General features: G+C 36.7%; 1 protein-coding gene across 3 annotated transcripts in view; it reads right to left on the bottom strand.

Moving 5' to 3' along the window:
- Positions 1-20045, bottom strand: part of CCDC171 (coiled-coil domain containing 171) — a 300691-nt gene that overhangs the window by 124014 nt on the left and 156632 nt on the right. For all 3 annotated transcript variants that reach the window (XM_048223031.2, XM_057313447.1, XM_026506501.4), the window contains one exon: positions 14666-14851. In XM_048223031.2, the coding sequence (XP_048078988.1) occupies positions 14666-14851 (186 nt within the window). The remainder of the gene's footprint in view (positions 1-14665; positions 14852-20045) is intronic.

Genomic DNA, 20045 nt, shown 5'->3' with positions numbered 1-20045 from the left:
TCAGTTATCAATTACGTGCTTTGTATTTTAAGGCAGGAGTCTGTAGCGATCTGAATTCTGCAAACAGAAGCAAATCAATAGGTTCTATTTCTAATAGGGTGAACTGGAAAAGTACTGTCATCTGAGATTTAGCCATATGTGGAGGAAGAAGAAAAGCTGGGGGATTCTCTTTATGTTCTGCCTGCAGACCATGACGGGGGAGATGGGAGAGTTAGAGCAGGAGAAAAGTAAACTCCTTCCATCTCTTTAATAACCATTACTTCCCTAAGCATAGTAAATGGATTACCGCCATCCAAGTATGAGAACCCAAGAGGAAAGGAAACATTTTAACAGCTGACTGGCCTGAAGTCTCAAGTCATGTAGATAATGACTATCTCATACTGTGAGCCATATTGGAATTCAGACAATGACTGGCCCACCAGAGGCTGTCCGAGCAAATTACAAGGAACCAATCTAAACAAAGTACAATGATGAGTCTAGAGATAAGACAACACTAAAGGACTAGTAAGAGATATCAAATTGTACACAAATATTTGTTTCTTAAGAGTTTACAGTAGAGAAATCAGCCAGTCTCCTGCATGAACTTTGCTGTGGTCAGCTATTTTAATAAATATTTTTATTAATTACAAAAAAAGAAAATCTTGTGAAATCCACAATTCTAATCTAGGTCTTAGCGAAAGCACAGGCTCTGTCAATCCAGACCATAGCATCATGTCAATCAAAGCACTTGCTACCACCTGGGGGCAGCATACCACTAACTGTTGGAAGTGACCTGAGGGCAAGGAGCCAATAGAAGACTAAACATGCAAATGAAAAAGACCACACCCAAAACATGTCATAAAATGGGTTTTTAACAGTGTACATTCCAATATACACCCATACATTCAGATATACATACATGTATAGTGTATATATTTACATGTACAATTAATATATAAGTAGAAATAATTACGTATAAAATTGTTACATATAAATTGCATTAGGTATTGTATATAAACATTAATGAAATCAATGTAATTTACTTATAGAGTATATAATTGTATAGCATGTGTATGTATATACATATAACTGTGTATATATGTATTACATCTGCATATATACATATGAATATGATTAAAACCAAAAAGTCAATGTCATTTTTTAATAAAATGGAAATTTTGATAATAAATTGTACAATTCTTTTTCGTAAAACTCAAAAGAGATTTTTCTCTACCATATAGCCAGACTAATTCAGAATACGATTAAGCGGCTTGATAGGGGAAAGCAGGCTGTCTCTCTCTCTGTCAAATAAATAAATAAAATCTTAAAAAAAAAATTATTTGAACAAAAAACACCTATGTGGGGGAAAATTCATTGTTCACTGTAATGCTCAGAGCAGAACCAAAAACACACACGTTTCCTTATCTGCCACACTGGCAAATGTTCTTGGCTTTGATTTGTGGGGTTTGTTTTGTTTTGTTTTGTTTTGTTTGACAGAGAGAGAGGCAGCGAGAGAGGGAACACAAGTAGGGGGAGTGGGAGAGGGAGAAGCAGGCTTCCTGCTGAGCAGGGAGCCCGATGCGGGGCTTGATCCCAGAACGCTGGGATCATGACCTGAGCCGAAGGCAGACGCTTAATGACTGAGCCACCAGGGCGCCCCCTTATTTGTGTTTTAATGGTAATACCTAATGATATCCAATGCTGAAGAGAATGGGGTCAAGCATGTGCTTTTTTTTTTTTTGAAGATTTATTTATTTATTTATTTGAGGGAGGGGAGGGGCGCAGGGAGTGGGAGAGAGAGAATCTCAGGCGGACTCCACGCTGAGTTTGGAGCCCGATGCAGGGCTTGATCTCATGACCCTGAGATCACGACCTGAGCCAAAACCAAGAGTCCCACGCTTAACCAACTGAGCCACCCAGGCACCCCAAGCAGGTGCTCTTCTATACCCTTTCAAATACATACACCAGATGTAAACACACATCTGAAAAAAATATTCATAGCCTTAAACACACATACACACACACACCAACTTAAAAGTATCTATATCTTTGACCCAATAAATCCTGCTTCTTGAGCTCTATCCTGAGAATATAATCAGCTATGTAGTCAAAGACTTAATTATAAGGTGCTCATCTTAATTTTAATACTGAAAAATGCATACACTCTGAATAGCCAACAATAAGAAAATAAATATATTTTCATACATTCATAAGATGGAATAGTATATGGCTTATTAAAGATCATCTTCTTAAATAATTTTAACATTGACATTTATTGTCAATCCCCTTCACTCAGTTGCTGAGAATCATCTTTGACTCATCTCTTTCACACTTCACATCTAATCCACCAGAAATTCTGCACGTTTTACCATCAAAATGCAAATATATCCAGAATCACATCATTCTTTACTCTGAGCACCCTGTTCCAGGCCACCATTACCTCTGGTCTAGAGCATACGGTTAGCCTCTAACTGGTGTCTGTTTCCACTTTTGCATGCCTACAGTCTAAATTCTAATAGAGATCAGAACGGTGTGAATGTAAATGTAAAAATAATGCCACTCTGCCTAAAAAACAGAATGTAAAACTATATATAGCATACTTCCAGTTTTATTTGCCAAAATATTAATAATGGTTACATATGTGTGGTAAGGGATTTGCATACACTTTTTTTTGTTTTTTCTGTTTTTAAAGTTTTTCTTACTTTGATCATGTTTAATCAGAAAAATTAGGTAATGTTTGTAAAAAAAATTTTGTACAAAGTTGAACTGTATGATTCAAAATACTTTCAGTAATGTTTAAAATATGATCTAACCAAAGGTTAGTACTCAAGAAACATGGCAACTCTCATCTCAAATTGCCACTTCTTGATCACAAATTTAAACATGGAGAAGGCATTTTAAAATTATATATGAGAGCATACACTCTGAAAAAAGTAAATTATATCATAATAAGTTTAAACAGAAAAGGAATTTTATTTTATTATATATTTTTATGTTGTTCAGATTAACAAAATAGGAATAACAACTTTTTATGAATCTTCTAGATTCTAGCTTGAATCTTCTCTGCTAAATTAATATTTTTAAAAAGTGTTCTGAGAGCTGTTGTTTTCTTAATTCTTTTTCTCTGACCTTGAAATATAATTGACTACCCTATAGGTCTCAATGGTATAAGTCATTAGGAAGATAAAAAATATATGGGATTAAAGTAAAAAATGATAAGACTTTTAAATTAAGTAATGACGTTAATAATCCTACTTTATGAAATTGGGTTATATGATAGATGTTAATTATTATTATAATCAGGGTTTATCAACTAAAAAATGTTTAAATATTTTAAGGTAAATAAATTTGAGGGCTCTTTTGTTTAAAAGTTTACTAGAGAAAATATGGCTATTTATTCAAAATTATGTAAATAGGTGACTTCATTGCAATAGTCACCTTCTATACCCCCAGAGTGTGTCAAATAATTTTATTAATAATATAAAAGTTAGTACATTTTTTAACAAAAAGAAGGTAAATATTCATAAAATGTGACCCTTTGCCACAATTACTACAACTCCAAAATATCCCTAATTATTCCATTTGAAATTTTAAAAACATACTTGCTTCTTTCCCAGCCATAATCTAAGTGTAATTATGTTTGAGAATGGAAAATAATAAAGCACAGAGTTAATTTTCTATTAAAATTGAGACAAAAGCCAGGAAAAACCAGAGCAGCTGCAAGAAGGTGAGGAATGATCCAGGGAGCTGGGAAGAGGCATCTTCAAGACCCTGTGGGTCTGCTGCCACTAGACGGACACGAGACAAGATAGTAGAAGTAGGAAGTTGACATAAATGATGACGAAAATGCTGGGGCCGCTGGGTGGTGCAGTCGGTTGAGTGACTGACTCTTGGTTTCAGCTTAGGTCATGATCTCAGGGTTTTGGGATCAAGTCCCGCATCAGACTCCAAGCTCAGTGAGAAGTCTGCTAAAGTTTCTCTCCCCCTCTCCCTCCACCCCTCCCTGCGCTCGCTCGCGCTCTCTGTAAAATAAATCAATAAATCTTTTCTTAAAATGATGATGAAAAAGGGCACAGGAATAAGAGCTGCATCCAAATTAGACAAGGGAACTATTTGGGTGTCCTGCTGTGAATAAATCCTTATTTTCTCCTAAGCCATTCTCTCTCAACCAATGTCTGCAGAATTTCAAAACTGTGACAATTCAGAGAATTTAAGATTTTATAATAGTTTCAGAAGCTCTCATCCACTGTCATATCAAAAATCTCATTAAGCATTAAGAGAAAGGTATGCTTTTTAAATTCAAAATATTCTCCACAAAGCCAAGTACTGTACTCTCCCCATAGCAAAGGCTCAAATATGTGTATTAATTAGATAAACAGGATTTATTTTTTAGGAAAGATAAATCAGGAGGCGATTTTTTAACTTTACAGAAAGATTATTGGCTTTATTAAATGATCCTATAAATATAAAAATATGTTTAAATTTTCTATGAATAAATACATCTAATATATTTCAGATATAATTGAACATTATCAGAATTTAATAGATACATAAGTTTTCTCAGGAAAAAAAATGAGGAACAACTATAGCTATACCTTTATTCTAATCCTAATGATTTAGTCATTCTTAATGTCAAACTTACTAAGGAGAGAGCAAAAATTAAAAAAAAAAATCTCTTCATATAAGCCATGTCATTTCAGGACAGTTATTCAGTTTCTCCTTACTCTAATCTATAATATTTTTTAAAAACGCCACAGATCTAATGTCATCAGCAGATGAATAACTACATAAACCATGATATTTACAGGATGGAATCCTGTGCATTGATTAAAATGATAGGTAGTTCATTTAAGATTTGCTATTTAAGGCTCAAAGAGTATTTTTTTAATGACTTTTTTATTATATTATGTTAGTCACCATACAGTACATTCCCGGTTTCCAATGTAAGGCTCGATGATTCATTAGTTGTGTATAACACCCAGTGCACCATGCAATACGTGCCCTCCTTACTACCCATCACCGGTCTATCCCATTCCCCCACCCCCCTCCCCTCTGAGGCCCTCAGTTTGTTTCTCATAGTCCATAGTCTCTCATGTTTCATTCTCCCTTCTGATTACCCCCCCTTTCTTTATCCCTTTCTTCCCCTACCAAACATCCTAGTTCTTATGTTCCATAGATGAGAGAAATCATATGATAGTTGTCTTTCTCTGCTTGACTTATTTCACTTAGCATTATCTCCTCCAGTGCCGTCCATGTTGTAGCAAATGTTGAGAATTCGTTCTTTCTGATAGCTGAGTAATATTCCATTGTATATATGGAACACAACTTCTTAATCCAGTCATCTGTTGAAGGGCATCTCGGCTCCTTCCACGATTTAGCTATTGTGGACATTGCTGCTATGAACATTGGGGTGCATATGGCCCTTCTCTTCACTACGTCTGTATCTGTGCGGTAAACACCCAGTAGTGCAATGGCTGGATCATAGGGTAGCTCAATTTTTAACTGTTTAAGGGACCTCCACACTGTTTTCCAGAGTGGCTGTACCAACTTGCATTCCCACCAACAATGTAGGAGGGATCCCCTTTCTCCACATCCTCTCCAACAATTGTTGTTTCTTGCCTTGTCTATTTTTGCCATTCTAACTGGTGTAAGGTGGTATCTCAGTGTGGTTTTGATTTGAATTTCCTTGATGGCTAATGATTATGAACATTTTTTCATGTGTCTGTTAGCCATTTGTATGTCTTCATTGGAAAAGTGTCTGTTCATATCTTCTGCCCATTTTTTGATTTATTTGTTTCTCGTGTATTGAGTTTGAGAAGTTCTTTGTAGATCTTGGATATCAGTCCTTTATCTGTAGTGTCATTTGCAAATATCTTCTCCCATTCCATGGGCTGCCTCTTAGTTTTTCTGACTGTGTCCTCGGCTGTGCAGAAACTTTTAATCTTGATGAAGTCCCATAAATTCATTTTATCTTTTGTTTCTTTTGCCTTTGGGGATGTGTCATGAAAAAGGTTGCTTTGGCCGATGTCGTAGAGGTTGCTGCCTATGTTCTCCTCTAGAATTTTGATGGATTCCTGTCTCACATCGAGGTCTTTCATCCATTTGGAGTTTATTTTTGTGTATGGTGTGAGATAGTGGTCAAGTTTCATTCTTTTGCATGTAGCTGTCCAATTTTCCCAGCACCATTTATTGAAGAGACTGTTTTTTTCCCCACCGGATGTTTTTTCCTGCTTTATCAAATATTAGTTGCCCAAAGTAAGGCTCAAAGAGTATTAACGCTATTTTAGTCCAGACTTGTGGTTTCTTAGACAACACAATTGCCTCAAAAAGTTGGCAGGTTTTTAATCTGTTTGCATCCAGTCAGTGGCATGTGCCAATGATTACTCCAAGACTCTTTCTTAGAGGTACCCTCATTCCTGGGTTGCCTGTTTCCATATACCCAAGTATGCATGCAGGCACTGACCTTAATGGTGGTGACCTTGCGCCAGCGAGATAACAGGTTAGAAGAAGAGAGCCATACCGCTCATCTGTTCGAAGCCAGGGCCTCATGCTTTAGGTGTTGGTTACAGCAGCACCCCATTTTCAGGTACAAATTTCTGTATTAGCGCCTGAAAGTATTTTACCTCACAGGCTGACTCCCTCGTTAGAGTAGCTCTGTTTATTTTAATCATTCGTTGATGTATGTCATTAAAAATAAAATTAAGTAAGGCAGAATCCCAGATGAAATGTTTAGTATAAATGTGACTTAATTTAAATCTAAGCTTACATAAAGTCAAGAAAACAATAAAATACTTTCAATATGTAGCTTTCCATATTAAATAAATGCTTCTTAACAAAACTGCTTCAGAGGTGGGGCACCTGGGTGGCTCCGTGGGTTAAGCATCTGCCTTCGGTTCAGGTCATGATCCCAGGGTCCTAGGATCGAGTCCCGCGTCGGGTTCCCTGCTCAGCGGGGAGTCTGCTTCTCCCTCGACCCCTTCCCCTCTGCTCATGATCTCTCACTCTCTCTCTCTCAAAAAAATAAATAAAGTCTTAAAAAAGAACTGCTTCAGAGGTTCAGTGGCACTAAAGATATTATAGGCTAGCACTGTAAAATCTCTGAGGAACGGAGTGGGGAGTGGGGGAAACAATGGAAGTGGACTTGTTCAACTTTTTTCCATATGACATTTTCCATATCCATTTGTCTATGATGCCCAATCATAGAGAGGTATGTTAGATCTGTATAGTTCCTGCCTTCGAAGCACGTTCCCTCCACTGCTTGAGATCTTTGAGAGTTTTGTAACTATTAAACTACTTCCAGTAATTCAAGATCAGCAACAGAAAGACCATCTCTCCTAAGCCCACGGATTTTAAGCTTTTCTCTTTGTCTCTGCTATTCTATGGTCCCATTACTATTTCTAGGTGCTTATTTGGGTTTTTTTTCCCATCTTGTTCACAGTTCAGTGAGTTCCTTTAATTTGAGAAGTTACTCTTTCTTTAAATCTATAAAACTTTTAGTCATTCTTGCTCACAATATTGCTTTGCCCTAATTCCGCTTCTAAAAGTTTATTAAACATTTTTCAGTCAATTTTATGCTTGCATTCTTTTATTAAATATATCTCATTCTCAGGACGCCTGGGTGGCTCAGTCAGTTGAGCATCTGCCTTCGGCTCAGGTCATGATCCCAGGGTCCTGGGATCGAGTCCCACATTAAGCTCCCTGCTCAGTGGGGAGCCTGCTTGGCCCTCTGCCTGCTACTCCCCCTGCTTGTGCTCTCTCCCTTTCCGACAAATGAATAAAATCTTAAAATATACATATATATCTCACTCTCTTTTTCTTTGGTATTAACTTCCTATTCTCCTCCACTTCGTCCCTACAGAGCATTCTGGGTGATTTCCCCACTATCTATCCAGTTCGCTAACATCTTTTCAATGTCTACCTAAAGTTCAAACCATTCACTGCACTTTTAATTTCAATGACATCTTCATTTCATGTCTTATCATTTCTATCCATTACTTATTTCTTACAACATTTAAAAACACTTATTTTAAAGTATGTTTTAAAGTACCTTTCAACTTTAAAAGTCTCAGAAAGGGAGAATTTGCTTTCTCTGCCTATTTTCAAGCTGGGACTTCAGTCCTCTCTTGCCTTTCAGACTTGGACTCAGACTGGCACTTACATCATTACTTCTCCTGCTTCTCAGGCCTTCAGACTCTAACTGGAACCATACCACCGACTCTCCTGGGTCTCTAGCTTGCCAACTGCAGTTCTGGGGACTTCCCAGCCTCCACAACCGTGTGAACCAATTCCTTATAATAAATCTCCCCCTACATCCTTATCTCTTTAGAGTGTCAACTGTATTTGGCTGGGTTGTCATAACCACATGGATGAACACTCTATATATATATATACGAAAAACATAAATATATACATACATATATATGTATACACACACATACACTTTTCTGGAGAATCCATTCTAATACAAAACCACATACTCTGACACAGGGAAAACAAACAGCATGGACATACTCCCTTTCACAAACACAACTCACACACAATCATGTTCTCTAAACATATAAATTCCATATTGTCTAAACAAAGCCTCTTATACATTCTGTTTGCTTTTGTCTTCCTCATTTCAGGCTTTATTGGTCTCACCTTTAATTTTTTTCAAAACTAGTTTTTCTTCTTCTCGTTGATACATACGTCTAAGGCTGCCCTGTATATTGTCCATTGGTTGCATGAATGGAAATAGTTTTAAAAATCTAGCATCATTTTATATGCACAACACGTTTTATTTATTTTTAAAAAGATTTTATTTATTTATTTATCTGACAGAGAGAGAGACAGCCAGTGAGAGAGGGAACACAAGCAGGGGGAGTGGGAGAGGAAGAAGCAGGCTGCCAGCAGAGGAGCCTGATGTGGGGCTCGATCCCATAACGCCGGGATCACGCCCTGAGCTGAAGGCAGACGCTTAATGACTGAGCCACCCAGGTGCCCCTGCACAATACTTTTTAAGCATGATATGAACAAAAATGTGTGAAAAATTATAAATAAATAAATAAATTAAGTAAGTACCTTTCAACATTTTGAGTATTCCTACTACCTGAGGTTCAATTTTCTCATTTGATGTGCAATTCATTTCTTCACATGGCTGTAATACGAATTTTCCACAAAAGTCTTCTGTGTGCCCTCTGAAGCACCCCTACTGAATATTTTCAGTTTTCTTCTATCACGTCACATTGGTTCTACAAAGCTTGGGCCCTGTGGAAGATCATTTCACAGCAGAGCAGCCTTTGGACGTGAAGGTAACGTAAACCAAGACCTTACTTTCCTGTGTGGCACAAGCCTGGGCTTCCATTTCCTTTGTGACTTTTTTCCTACCCAATGTCCAGAGTAGATATCAAATTCCCCTGTAGCTGGTAGGCAGGAATGTCTCCGCTCCACTTCCCAGTGGGGCAGCCCTTCCTGACTCCTAGCTTCACACAGGTAGCTCCTTCCTAGTCTAGTCGTAGGGAAGCCTGGGTTTCCCTAATGGTAGGATTACCAACTGGAGCCCCCAGCTAGGTGTGCACACCACAGTGAGCTCTTTAGACTTCACCTCCTCTCACCATTTGGTTTTGGATATCCTCTCTATTTCTAGCATCTGAGTATTTTGCTCACTGTGTTTTAAGCTGGGCTATATACCACACAATTCATTTGTGAATTTAGCTAGTTTCCACTCCATGTGTTTGACGTAAGAGGGGAAGTCCTTTCACATGAGCAAAATTTTGAGAAAATGAAAAGGACAGTATGAGAGAGATAAATTATGAAACAATCAAATTAAGAACATCTATTTTAAAGTCGTAAGTGAAAAATTAACAAACTGAGTGCAGAAATGTATTTTTAAAAAATCATCACAACTAAATGGGGTTGATTTCAGGTATGCAAGGCTGGCTTAACATCAGAATACTGAACACTGTAATGTGGGGCTCAGCAACTTTATTTTTTTTTTTTAAAGATTTTATTTATTTATGTGACAGAGAGACAGCCAGCGAGAGAGGGAACACAAGCAGGGGGAGTGGGAGAGGAAGAAGCAGGCTCAAAGCGGAAGAGCCTGATGTGGGGCTCGATCCCGGAACGCCGGAATCACGCCCTGAGCCGAAGGCAGACGCTTAATGACTGCGCTACCCAGGCGCCCCTAAGCAACTTTAGATACGAAATAGTTTAGGCTTTCTGTCACATCTAGTTCCTGTCACATGTTCTTTGGGTTGTTTCTTTGCTTGTTTTTTATGATCCTTTAAACATTAAAAACCATTCTTTGCTCACAGGCCATACAAACCCAGGCTGTGGGCCATAGTTGCCAATCTCTGATATAATGCAATATGCCAACAGAATAAGAGAGACGAATCATATAATTACCTCCATAGATACATAAAAATGTATTTGATCATATCCAACACTCATTCATGATTTTTTAATTTATGCATAACCTAGGAAGAAAAACTCCTTTAACTCAATAAGGATTTATCAACTAAAAACCTGTAGCAAACTTCCTTCTTAATAGAGAAACGTAAGAAAGATTCTCTTCAATGTTGGAAGCAAAATAAGGATGCTTGCTGCCTCCACTTCTACTCAGCATTGAATCCTAGCCAGTGCAGTAAGGAAGGAAAAAAATAAATAAAAGATTAAGGTTTGGAAAGGAAAAACAAACTGTCACTATAGAACAAATAATGTAATGTTCTACATAGAAAACCCTAGAAAGTACAGATCAAGTATTACTCAAATTGACAAGAGAGTTTAGCAATGTGGCTGAATATAAGATTAACATAACTGTCCATGTGCCAGTTTGTCGAATTTCGTCTGGTGGGGGGCTCCTGAAAGAACTAAATTAGGCCAGCTTTCTTTCAGAGAAAATTTTATATGAGCTTCTGCCCAGACACTACTAACCTGAGATTATTCCATTCAGGTTATTAGGCAGTTCCTTAGTGTGGGAGTCTCAGGTTCAAGGCCTGATCTACTGGTGGAGCCCAAAGCTTTGTCTCCTACTTCTAACACTGGCTTTGATATTTGCCTGCAGGGTAAGCCCAGCTTCTGCTCACAGTGCAAACTCTGATTCCACTCATTGGGGTTTGTTGATGTTATAATATTTTTGTCATTGGAGATTCCTTTACTCTTTAATGCACTGCTGTAATACAGGAAGTATCTTGGTCAAAATCTAGCTGTATCATAAAGGAAGGCCTTTCTGAACATCACATCCAAAGTATGATTTATAAAAAAAACTATTACATATAGAAAAATGACTAAAAACAAAACCCCAGAATGTTAATTGGTTGTTTTCAAATTATAAGTTATAAGTAACTTGTTTTCCCTTCTGTATTCCCTATATCTTCTATTCATGATCTTATGTTGTTTTTATAAAGAAGAAGCAAGACACTTTTTTTTTAAGATTTTATTTATTTATTAAAGAGAAGACAAGCAGGGGGAAAGGCAGGCAGAGGTGGAAGCAGGCTCCCCACTGAGCAGGGAGCCCGATGTGGGACTCAATCCCAGGACCCCGGGATCATGACCTGAGCCGAAGGCAGACGCTTAACCAACTGAGCCACCCAGGCATCCCAAGACACTTTATTTTTTAAAAGAAGTTATACACAGGACAAATAAATAACTATTTGTTTTAGTATTACTGAAAAACACGAAAGAATACTTATCAAGTATATACTTGCTTTTCAACCAGTATCTTAATTAATTCTCATAAAAATTCTGTACCGTAAGTATCATTATCCCTAATTTTGCGGAAGATGAAACTGAGGTTGAGAAAGGTTAAGTTATTTGCCCAAGTGACAGAATGGGGATTTGAATTCGGAAATACTTGTTCCAAGGCCAGTGCTTTTTCTGCTGAACTATGCTGCCTCCCACAAGAGAGCATTTTCACATCACCACCTGCTAGTTCTAATTAAGAGATAGTAATTAAACAGTTCTCCACTCCTGACAACAATATTTAAGCTACTGGCATTTTAAAGAAATTAATATGAACAACTTTTCATCTGCTGGAAGGTACTACACCTAAACACAAACTCCAAGCTATTACAGAAAGAAAAAACTCCAATAAGACACAGTTATATGCTTTGTCAAAGCCTAGTCAATTGCATTCTCTATTAATGGGACATGAAGCATAAAAATGTTGACCAATATATTTCTAAAAATGTTCAACTTGACCAGTAATCAAATAAATACAAATTAGAGTGACAAGGCCATATTGATCAAATTGGCAAAAAATTTTAAGTAGTAATAGCCAGGTTGGGTAAAAAGTAAAACTGCCATACATTTAGGAGAGAAGTTAACTGATAAATTTTGCTGTAGGCCAATTTATAATATTTATACTTTAAAATTCATGTAGCATTTCACCTAGTAATTCCTCATCTAGGAGCTTATGCTAAGGAAATAATACAGATAACGTATATAAAGATTTAGCCACAGGGTTGCTCATCTTAGAATTACATGGAAGGAAGGAAGGAACGAAGGAAGGAAACAAACTGAAATGAAAGTAATCCTACAATAAGAAACAAGGTTAAGGGACGCCTGGGTGGCTCAGTCACTTAAGCATCTGCCTTCAGTTCAGGTCATGATCTCAGGGTTCTGGGATCAAGTCCTGCATCGGGCTCCCTGCTCAGCAGGGGAGTCTGCTTCTCCCTCTCCCTCTGCCACTCCCCCTGCTTGTGCTCTCTCTGACAAATAAATAAACTCTTTAAAAAAAAAAAAAAGAAACTAGGTTAATAAACTACGCATATTCAAAAGAATTCCATCAGCCATTAAAGATGATGACACTGCTGTATTTATTAGCATAGAAAGAAACTGACATGATGTTTTTAGAAAGTAAATTAAAAATTATATATAACAGTATTATTATATTTTTATTAACCTATATTTGGTTATATTTCTATTATTTACAAAACGTGAGGTCTGAAATAATATACAACAAAATTTTGACTGTAGATATATCTGATAATATGATTTGGGATTCTTTTAACTTTTATTTTTCTTCATCTATATTGTCTTATTTTTACACAATGAATATTTATTACTTGTGTAAAAAAAGGAGAAAAAACATTGATATCACAGAATCATATCAGTTAATAAGGATATCTACAACTATTACTAATATATATTAAGTAATATGTTATGAAACAGTATGTTCTCATTTATGTAAGAAAAACTATATATATTAGGTTGAACCTATAGAATTGCTGGCATTTGTCTGTTTTTGACTTACGAAAACAGCAACTTCAAATGGTTTGACTTAATGCACAGATTAGGAAAAATATACTCCAAAATATTAATAGTATCCTAGGATTCCTAGGCGGTCTTTTTTTTCTTTAAGGTCATCTATATTTCCTTCTTTAAATTCATCTGTATTTCCTCCTTTTAAATTTCACTAAATTCTAATTTTTTCTAAAACACTAAATCCCAGTTTCTATATCTATAGGCCAGAAGACCCCAAGCAAGTCAAGTGAACTCTCTCAGTTTCATCAAAAAACAAGGTGGGGGGGCACCTGGGTGGCTCAGTCGGTTAAGCGTCTGAGCGTCTGACTTCGGCTCAGGTCATGTTCCCAGGGTCCTGGGATCGCGTCCCACATTAGGCTCCCTGCTCAGCTCCTTTCCCTCTGCCTGCCGCTCCCCTTCTTGTGTGCTCACTTTCGCTCTCTCTTTGTCAAATAAATAAATCCTTAAAAAAAAATGGGAATACATCAAACACAAAAATAAATTCAAAATGGATTCAAGAACTAAAGTGAGACTTGAAACCATAAAAAATCCTAGAAGAGGATACAGGCAGTAACCTCTTTAACATCAGCTGTAGCAACTTCTTTCTAGATACGTCTCCTGAGGCAAGGGAAACAAAAGCAAAAATGAACTATTGGGACTTCAGCATAAAACGTTTCTACACAGCAAAGGAAACAATCAACAAAACTACAAGACAACTTACAGAAGAAGATATTTGCAAATGACATATCCACTAAAGAGTTAATATTCAAAATAGATAAAGAACTTCTAAAACTCAACACCCAAAAAAATGAATAATCCAATTAAAAAGTGGACAGAAGACATGAAAACACGTTTTTTCAAAGAAGATATACAGTATAATTCTATTATACTTTATAGCCAACATTTCCCAACGATACCATAGTCCTAAATTAATTAACGAAATTTCCTAAACGGCAACTATTTTATTGTAACTTCTCTTTTCCCTTCTAAGTAGCTTTGCCACAAATCTATGACAGGGAGAACAACTCTTCCTAACCAAACTTCCTCCTCCCCAGACATGTACTTATAATAAGAATCAGACAGACCCAGACCCAAAACTTTTCAAAATCCAAAAGATACGTAGAGTTTCAATGTCCTGGGGGCATAAAACAAGTAAAAGAAAAGAACTAAAGAGAAGAAGAAACAAGGACGGTAAATGCAAAAAAATTTGAAATAATAATTGTTACTGGAAATACCCCTACTTTGTTTTCAACTGTCAAGTAAAACCTACTCTTACATGTTCGATACAGGAGAATGCACGCTTGGCATTGAGGTCCCAGGAGCAAGTTCATTCCATCCTTACAAACTTTTACAGGATAAAATTTCAGACCTTGGGTTCTATTCCCTATCCAGGAGATAGAACTGATTCCCTCGAAGATCCGCACCTAGAGGAAACAAACCGCCATTGCAAGAGGTATTTTCCTACCTTAACAGCTTCTCCTAGAGTTTGGTTTTTGTCAGCTTCCTCACTGGAATGCAGTTCCAGTCTGTAATTCAGCTCCTGCAGTTGCTGAGCCTGCTCGTTCAGCAGCATCTGTGCCTGCTGTTCCCGGAGTAACGCGTTATTCAGCTCTTCACAGGCACTTTCAAACTTCTCGTGGGTGATCAGTTTCTGAAAAAAGATTTTAAAATTCCGTTATAAGCTAGCTGCGTTGTTATAGCATTTCATCTGCAGAACTATATTTGCCAACAGAGAGTATAACACACACATTTCTAAATGTCTGATACAGGACAAAAGTACGACTTGTTTTTCTTAACCTCATAAATCAAGATAAAAAAAAAAAACATCACTCTGGTTTTTAAAGCAGAACAGCTATATTCCCAAAGTGATCATTTTTAGTCAAGTAAAACTCTTAGGAAACTTATTTCAAGTTCACATAAATCCATAATGCTCAGTTTACATTTTCATACATGAGCACTTTTTGTAAAGAATATGATCGTGGGAATTAAAGCCTTTAATGAGTTCTGATGCTTCTAAGTGATCACCTGAAATCTGCGTTCCGCGTACATTACTATTCAAGTCTCCCTGGTCAACCGTCCCCTCCTTCGAGCGTCCTTACCAGACCATCCCTTCCCAACTCCTACGATTACTCACACTACCATACCATATTCCTTTATTTTCTTTATAGTCATTATCATTATCTAAATTCACTTCATATAATTATTCACTAATTACTGCCTGTCTGCACCCTGCCACCAACCACATATTTAAGGACGGGAGCTCCACTGGGCAGAGACTTCATTCCGCTTGTTCACCCAACACACAGAAGACTGCCTGAGACTCAGCTGCGCTCAGCAGATATTTGTTGGATGAAAGAATATTCATACATAACTACAAGACAGCTACAAATAAAACTGTGCGCCAGAGTATACAGCAGAGCTTTTACAGTATCATGACTGCTTTAGAGAATGGAGCTTTAGAGAATGGAGTTCTAGCCAGGGGCCATCCCTTAAGGGGTGGGGAATGCAGGGCAGGACACACATGTATTACCTCCTGTTCAAAACAATTGAGCAAATGAAAATTAATTACAGCAAACAACAAGAGACATCTTGATCTTGAAGTACAAAGAATGGGAACGTTTCACAAAAGGGAAGTAACCTGAGAAACACATATATGGAATACTAAAAGGAAGCACACAGGTCACTTAACCATGCTGTATATATAAATATATATGTCTATTTAAGACTGATGACTTTCCCATTGTTGAAAAGATTTTGAGATGAATATAATTAACCACATATATAAAGCAAATTGATTTAAAATTTTTTTAAATTTAGAGCAGGGGGAGGGGAAGAGTAGAATAAAAATCCTATTGATTCCAGGCATCTGGAATATATAAACTAGTGCAGTTGAATGTGGACTTTATCTCTGAGTTTTCTGCCACACGAGACAAATGTGCTTCGTTGTAGCTTCCTCATGGGCCAACAACAGCAAGAATCATCTCGTGCACAGAGAAAATTTTTCACGAGAACTAAGTTTGAGGGTAAATTTATTACATGGGTCTGTCCATATCATAATATAGTTTCAACTCAGTTTTACTTTGGCACCAGGTACCCTGCCTGCTGCCTCCCAGAAGCAACTCTCTTTTACTATGATTTGCCTTTTCAGAGGTATGTATAACGCATTCCTCAACACTGATTAAATTTTAACGTATGGCATAAACAACAGCAACATTCTAGCATAGAAACAGATGGGGAATAATTTACCTAAGTTGACACCAGGTAACAGGAATGATCCCAAGCACACAGGAAAGTTGCCTCATTTCCTGAGAGTCGTCTAGGATCCGTGTATCCGATGTACCACTGATACTTCTACAGAGTTTAGATTTGGAGGAACACGTATCTTGTACTCCCCCCTAACGGCTGCCTTACTCTCCACATTGTCCCGTTACAGCTAACGCCTCCACTTCCAGAACATCAACTTTAACGGCCTTCTCTGGGCACTCCCGTTCATTTCAACCTCTTAACATGCCCTACTCCCTGATGCCACGGCACTCTTCTCGGTCTTATGAACAGATATTTTTGTACTTCTTCTACCTTTTATTTGTTATGTTGTTTTCAAGTATCACTCCTCACCATCAGACCATCTGTCACTTGACCTCTATAAATCAAGATCCCCATCGTTTCCCAGGACTTCTTTCCACGCCTCCAAAACTTCTCCTTCACCTTAAAACTCAGCTAATTTTAGCCTGTCTCTTGTCTATCTATCCCTCCCAGAGGCTGGCTCAATTCTGTTCACTCTTCAGAGAGCAAACCGAATCAAACAAGTGCCACAAAGGAGAGTAAGAAAGAGACGGTGTGTAAAAGCAGCTGTAAGGACCAATAAAGAAAAAAAAATTGTGGGAGTTGGCTGTGAAAGAACAACTGTCAGGAGATGAACATGGTGCTCAGAAGCAGTAATAATACGGAATAGCTTTTCGCAGGCAGGATGTTTCCCTTTGTTACAATTTTAGACTAGCTATCAAGAAGCTATTTTATTTTCCTCCTATGCGCTTTGCCTGAAATCAGTGAAAGATGATGATTGCAAGCACACTCTCCATTGTTTAGAGGCAAATAGCATCATCTTTTTGTCTGTTCTGTTTTTAATGAAACAATCCTTTATTAACACAGCTAGATATAGACATTAACCACTGGAGTGAAGTAGTTAAAAGCATGAGTTTTGAAACCAGAATACTTAGGTCCAACTCTTGTCAATTCTACTTACTAACTTTGTGAGTCTGGGCAAGTTACTAAGCTGCTCTGTGTCCCATGTTCCTCATTTGTAAAATAAAGATAATAATAATTTTGAATAATTACTGATATGAGAGGACTAAATGAATTAACTCCTTGAAGTGTTTAGGGTCAGTGCCTGATACATGGTCAATATGGTCATTAAATGTTAGAAATCATCACTTTATAACATTACACCTTACAATTATATATCAAAATATAAAAAGTACATATCTCATCCCTTCAATTATTACTTCAATTAATCCTATTTTTATTTCTACACTTTAGTGAAAGTAATTCACACTAAACATTTCCTAGAACATATTCTTAGGTTTGCTGCAAGCCAGTTATTCAACCAAAAGTTCTTACAAGACGATTCTGTCACCTTCCAGCAAACTCTCACCTTTCTTCAAATTCTAACCTTCTCTCTGGATTCTAGAAACTGAGTCCTGACTACTTCCAAACTAATTAAAGATAAGATGTTAACTTGTTTTCCTAATACTTAGCTATGGACTAGGAAATCCTATTGTAGGAATACCTAGAATTCCTCATACATATTCCAGAAAGCAACATATGTAATCTTCCAATTTTCAGGGAAGTCACTATTATCTACATCTTAAAGGAAGAAGTTGGCTATATTCTAAATCTCAAATTGTATCAACAGCTCTTGCTTTCCATTTTGGCAGACCACAGCAACATCCCAGATTTAGTTAGTATACGCAATTAAAAGCAAATCAAAAGGAGGCAGAGACACACTTCAAAGGAACTGGCTTTTAAAAGTATAAACAGCTCTTTATGATTTAAGTATAATGGCAAAAGAAGACTGGAAAAAAATGAAACATCTATTAACAGGAGAATAGTCAAATAAATTTTGATACAGCCATCTGATAGAATGGTATTCATTTATCTAAAATGGAATTAATAATAAGTGACATAAGAAAATGCTTATAGTACAATAAGTAAATATTAATATTTGTACATATATTTTTGCAAATCGTACATGCAAAATCATTCTAAACTACAACTGCAGAGAGCACACATCTTGAATGGATAAAGAAGATGTGGTATATTTACAATGGAATATTATGCAGCCATCAAAAAATGAAATCTTGCCATTTGCAACAATGCGGATGGAACTAGAGGGTATTATGATAAGTGAAATAAGCCAATCACAGAAAGACAATTATCATATGATCTCACTGATATGCTGAATTTAAGAAATAAGGCAGAGAAGATCATAGAGAAAAAGAGGAAAAAGTGAAACAAGACGAAACCAGAGAGGGAGACAAACCATGAGACTCTTAACCTCAGGAAACAAATTGAGGGTTGTTGGAAGGGAGGAGGAGGGGGAATGGGGTGGCTGAGTGATGGACACTGTGGAGGGTATGTGTTTGTGGTGAGCACTGTGTGTCATGTAAGACTAATGAATCACAGACCTATATCCCTGAAACAAATAATACATTATATGTTAATAATAATTTTTTTAAATGCAAAACAAAAAGCATGCATCTGCACATGTACACACACAAAAAATGTAGGAAACAAAATTCATCCACAATTCAATAGTAATTGGTTATGGATGGTAAGATTAGAGTGATTTGAACTTTCTTCTTTACACTTTTTTGTATTTTTATTTACTGTTATCATGTATTACTTTTATAATAAAAAAAATGTTGCGGCAGCCCTATAATTTCACCTTCTCTGAACAAAAAACTAAGAAAGTGAGAAAAAAACTGGTGTCTTTAGACACTCACTGATAAGAAAACTATTACTTATCTCCAATCAGAAGGGTAATTTACGATTACTTGACCTGACTAATTTATAAGAACTTTTGGGCCTTTCAAGTCATAGCTACTTGAAATAATAATTAACATTAGCAATTTACATTATCATAGGATTAGTAACTAAACTGCTATCTGCCACTCTCTTCCCACAAATGTTAAGACTGCAAATTCCAAATTAGCCATTTAAACTGAAGTTGAACTTGTAAAACTTAGGTTTCCCAAAGAAGGAAGTACTAAAAGTAGTTTGTTGCTAGATTTAGGAAACAAATTTTGTATTTATATTTCTATTAGTTGTCATCGGTTGGATACAATTCTGAAGTTTCAGAGTAACTCTATATTCCTATATCCATATTGAGAAAGGCAGTGCTACTAACTAACCCGGGTACAAAGAGAATACGTGAATATCTCCATTTTATTGTGCGTCATATATTTACACATTCTCATCTTGATTTAATGTTACTTGGTATCTAGACTTTCCTTTCTCAGCTATCTTCTGTTTTCTTAAATAATACATGAATTCGATGGAAGTTAGATTGAACATTTCTTTGAAAAAGCAATTTGATTTCAAATGAAATAATTTAGCTTACTCAAAACATTCAATATAAAAGGAAAAGAGAGGACATCCCACCTCCCATTCTAAACATCATGCTCTTCAATTGCGAGAAGTATTTTATCATTTTTTAGTATACATTTGGGGGTTCGTTTGCTAAAGCAGTTTATCCATCCTAACTGTAACTTCCCCTTTTTTCTACACTTTCAGCCAGAGTATACATTTTAACAGGGCTATGAGTTCTGCGGACAGAGAATCAGTAT

This window comes from Ursus arctos, unplaced genomic scaffold (assembly GCF_023065955.2).
Source record: "Ursus arctos isolate Adak ecotype North America unplaced genomic scaffold, UrsArc2.0 scaffold_18, whole genome shotgun sequence".
NCBI classification, from domain to species: domain Eukaryota; kingdom Metazoa; phylum Chordata; class Mammalia; order Carnivora; family Ursidae; genus Ursus; species Ursus arctos.
This window is presented reverse-complemented; position numbering and strand designations above follow the sequence as displayed.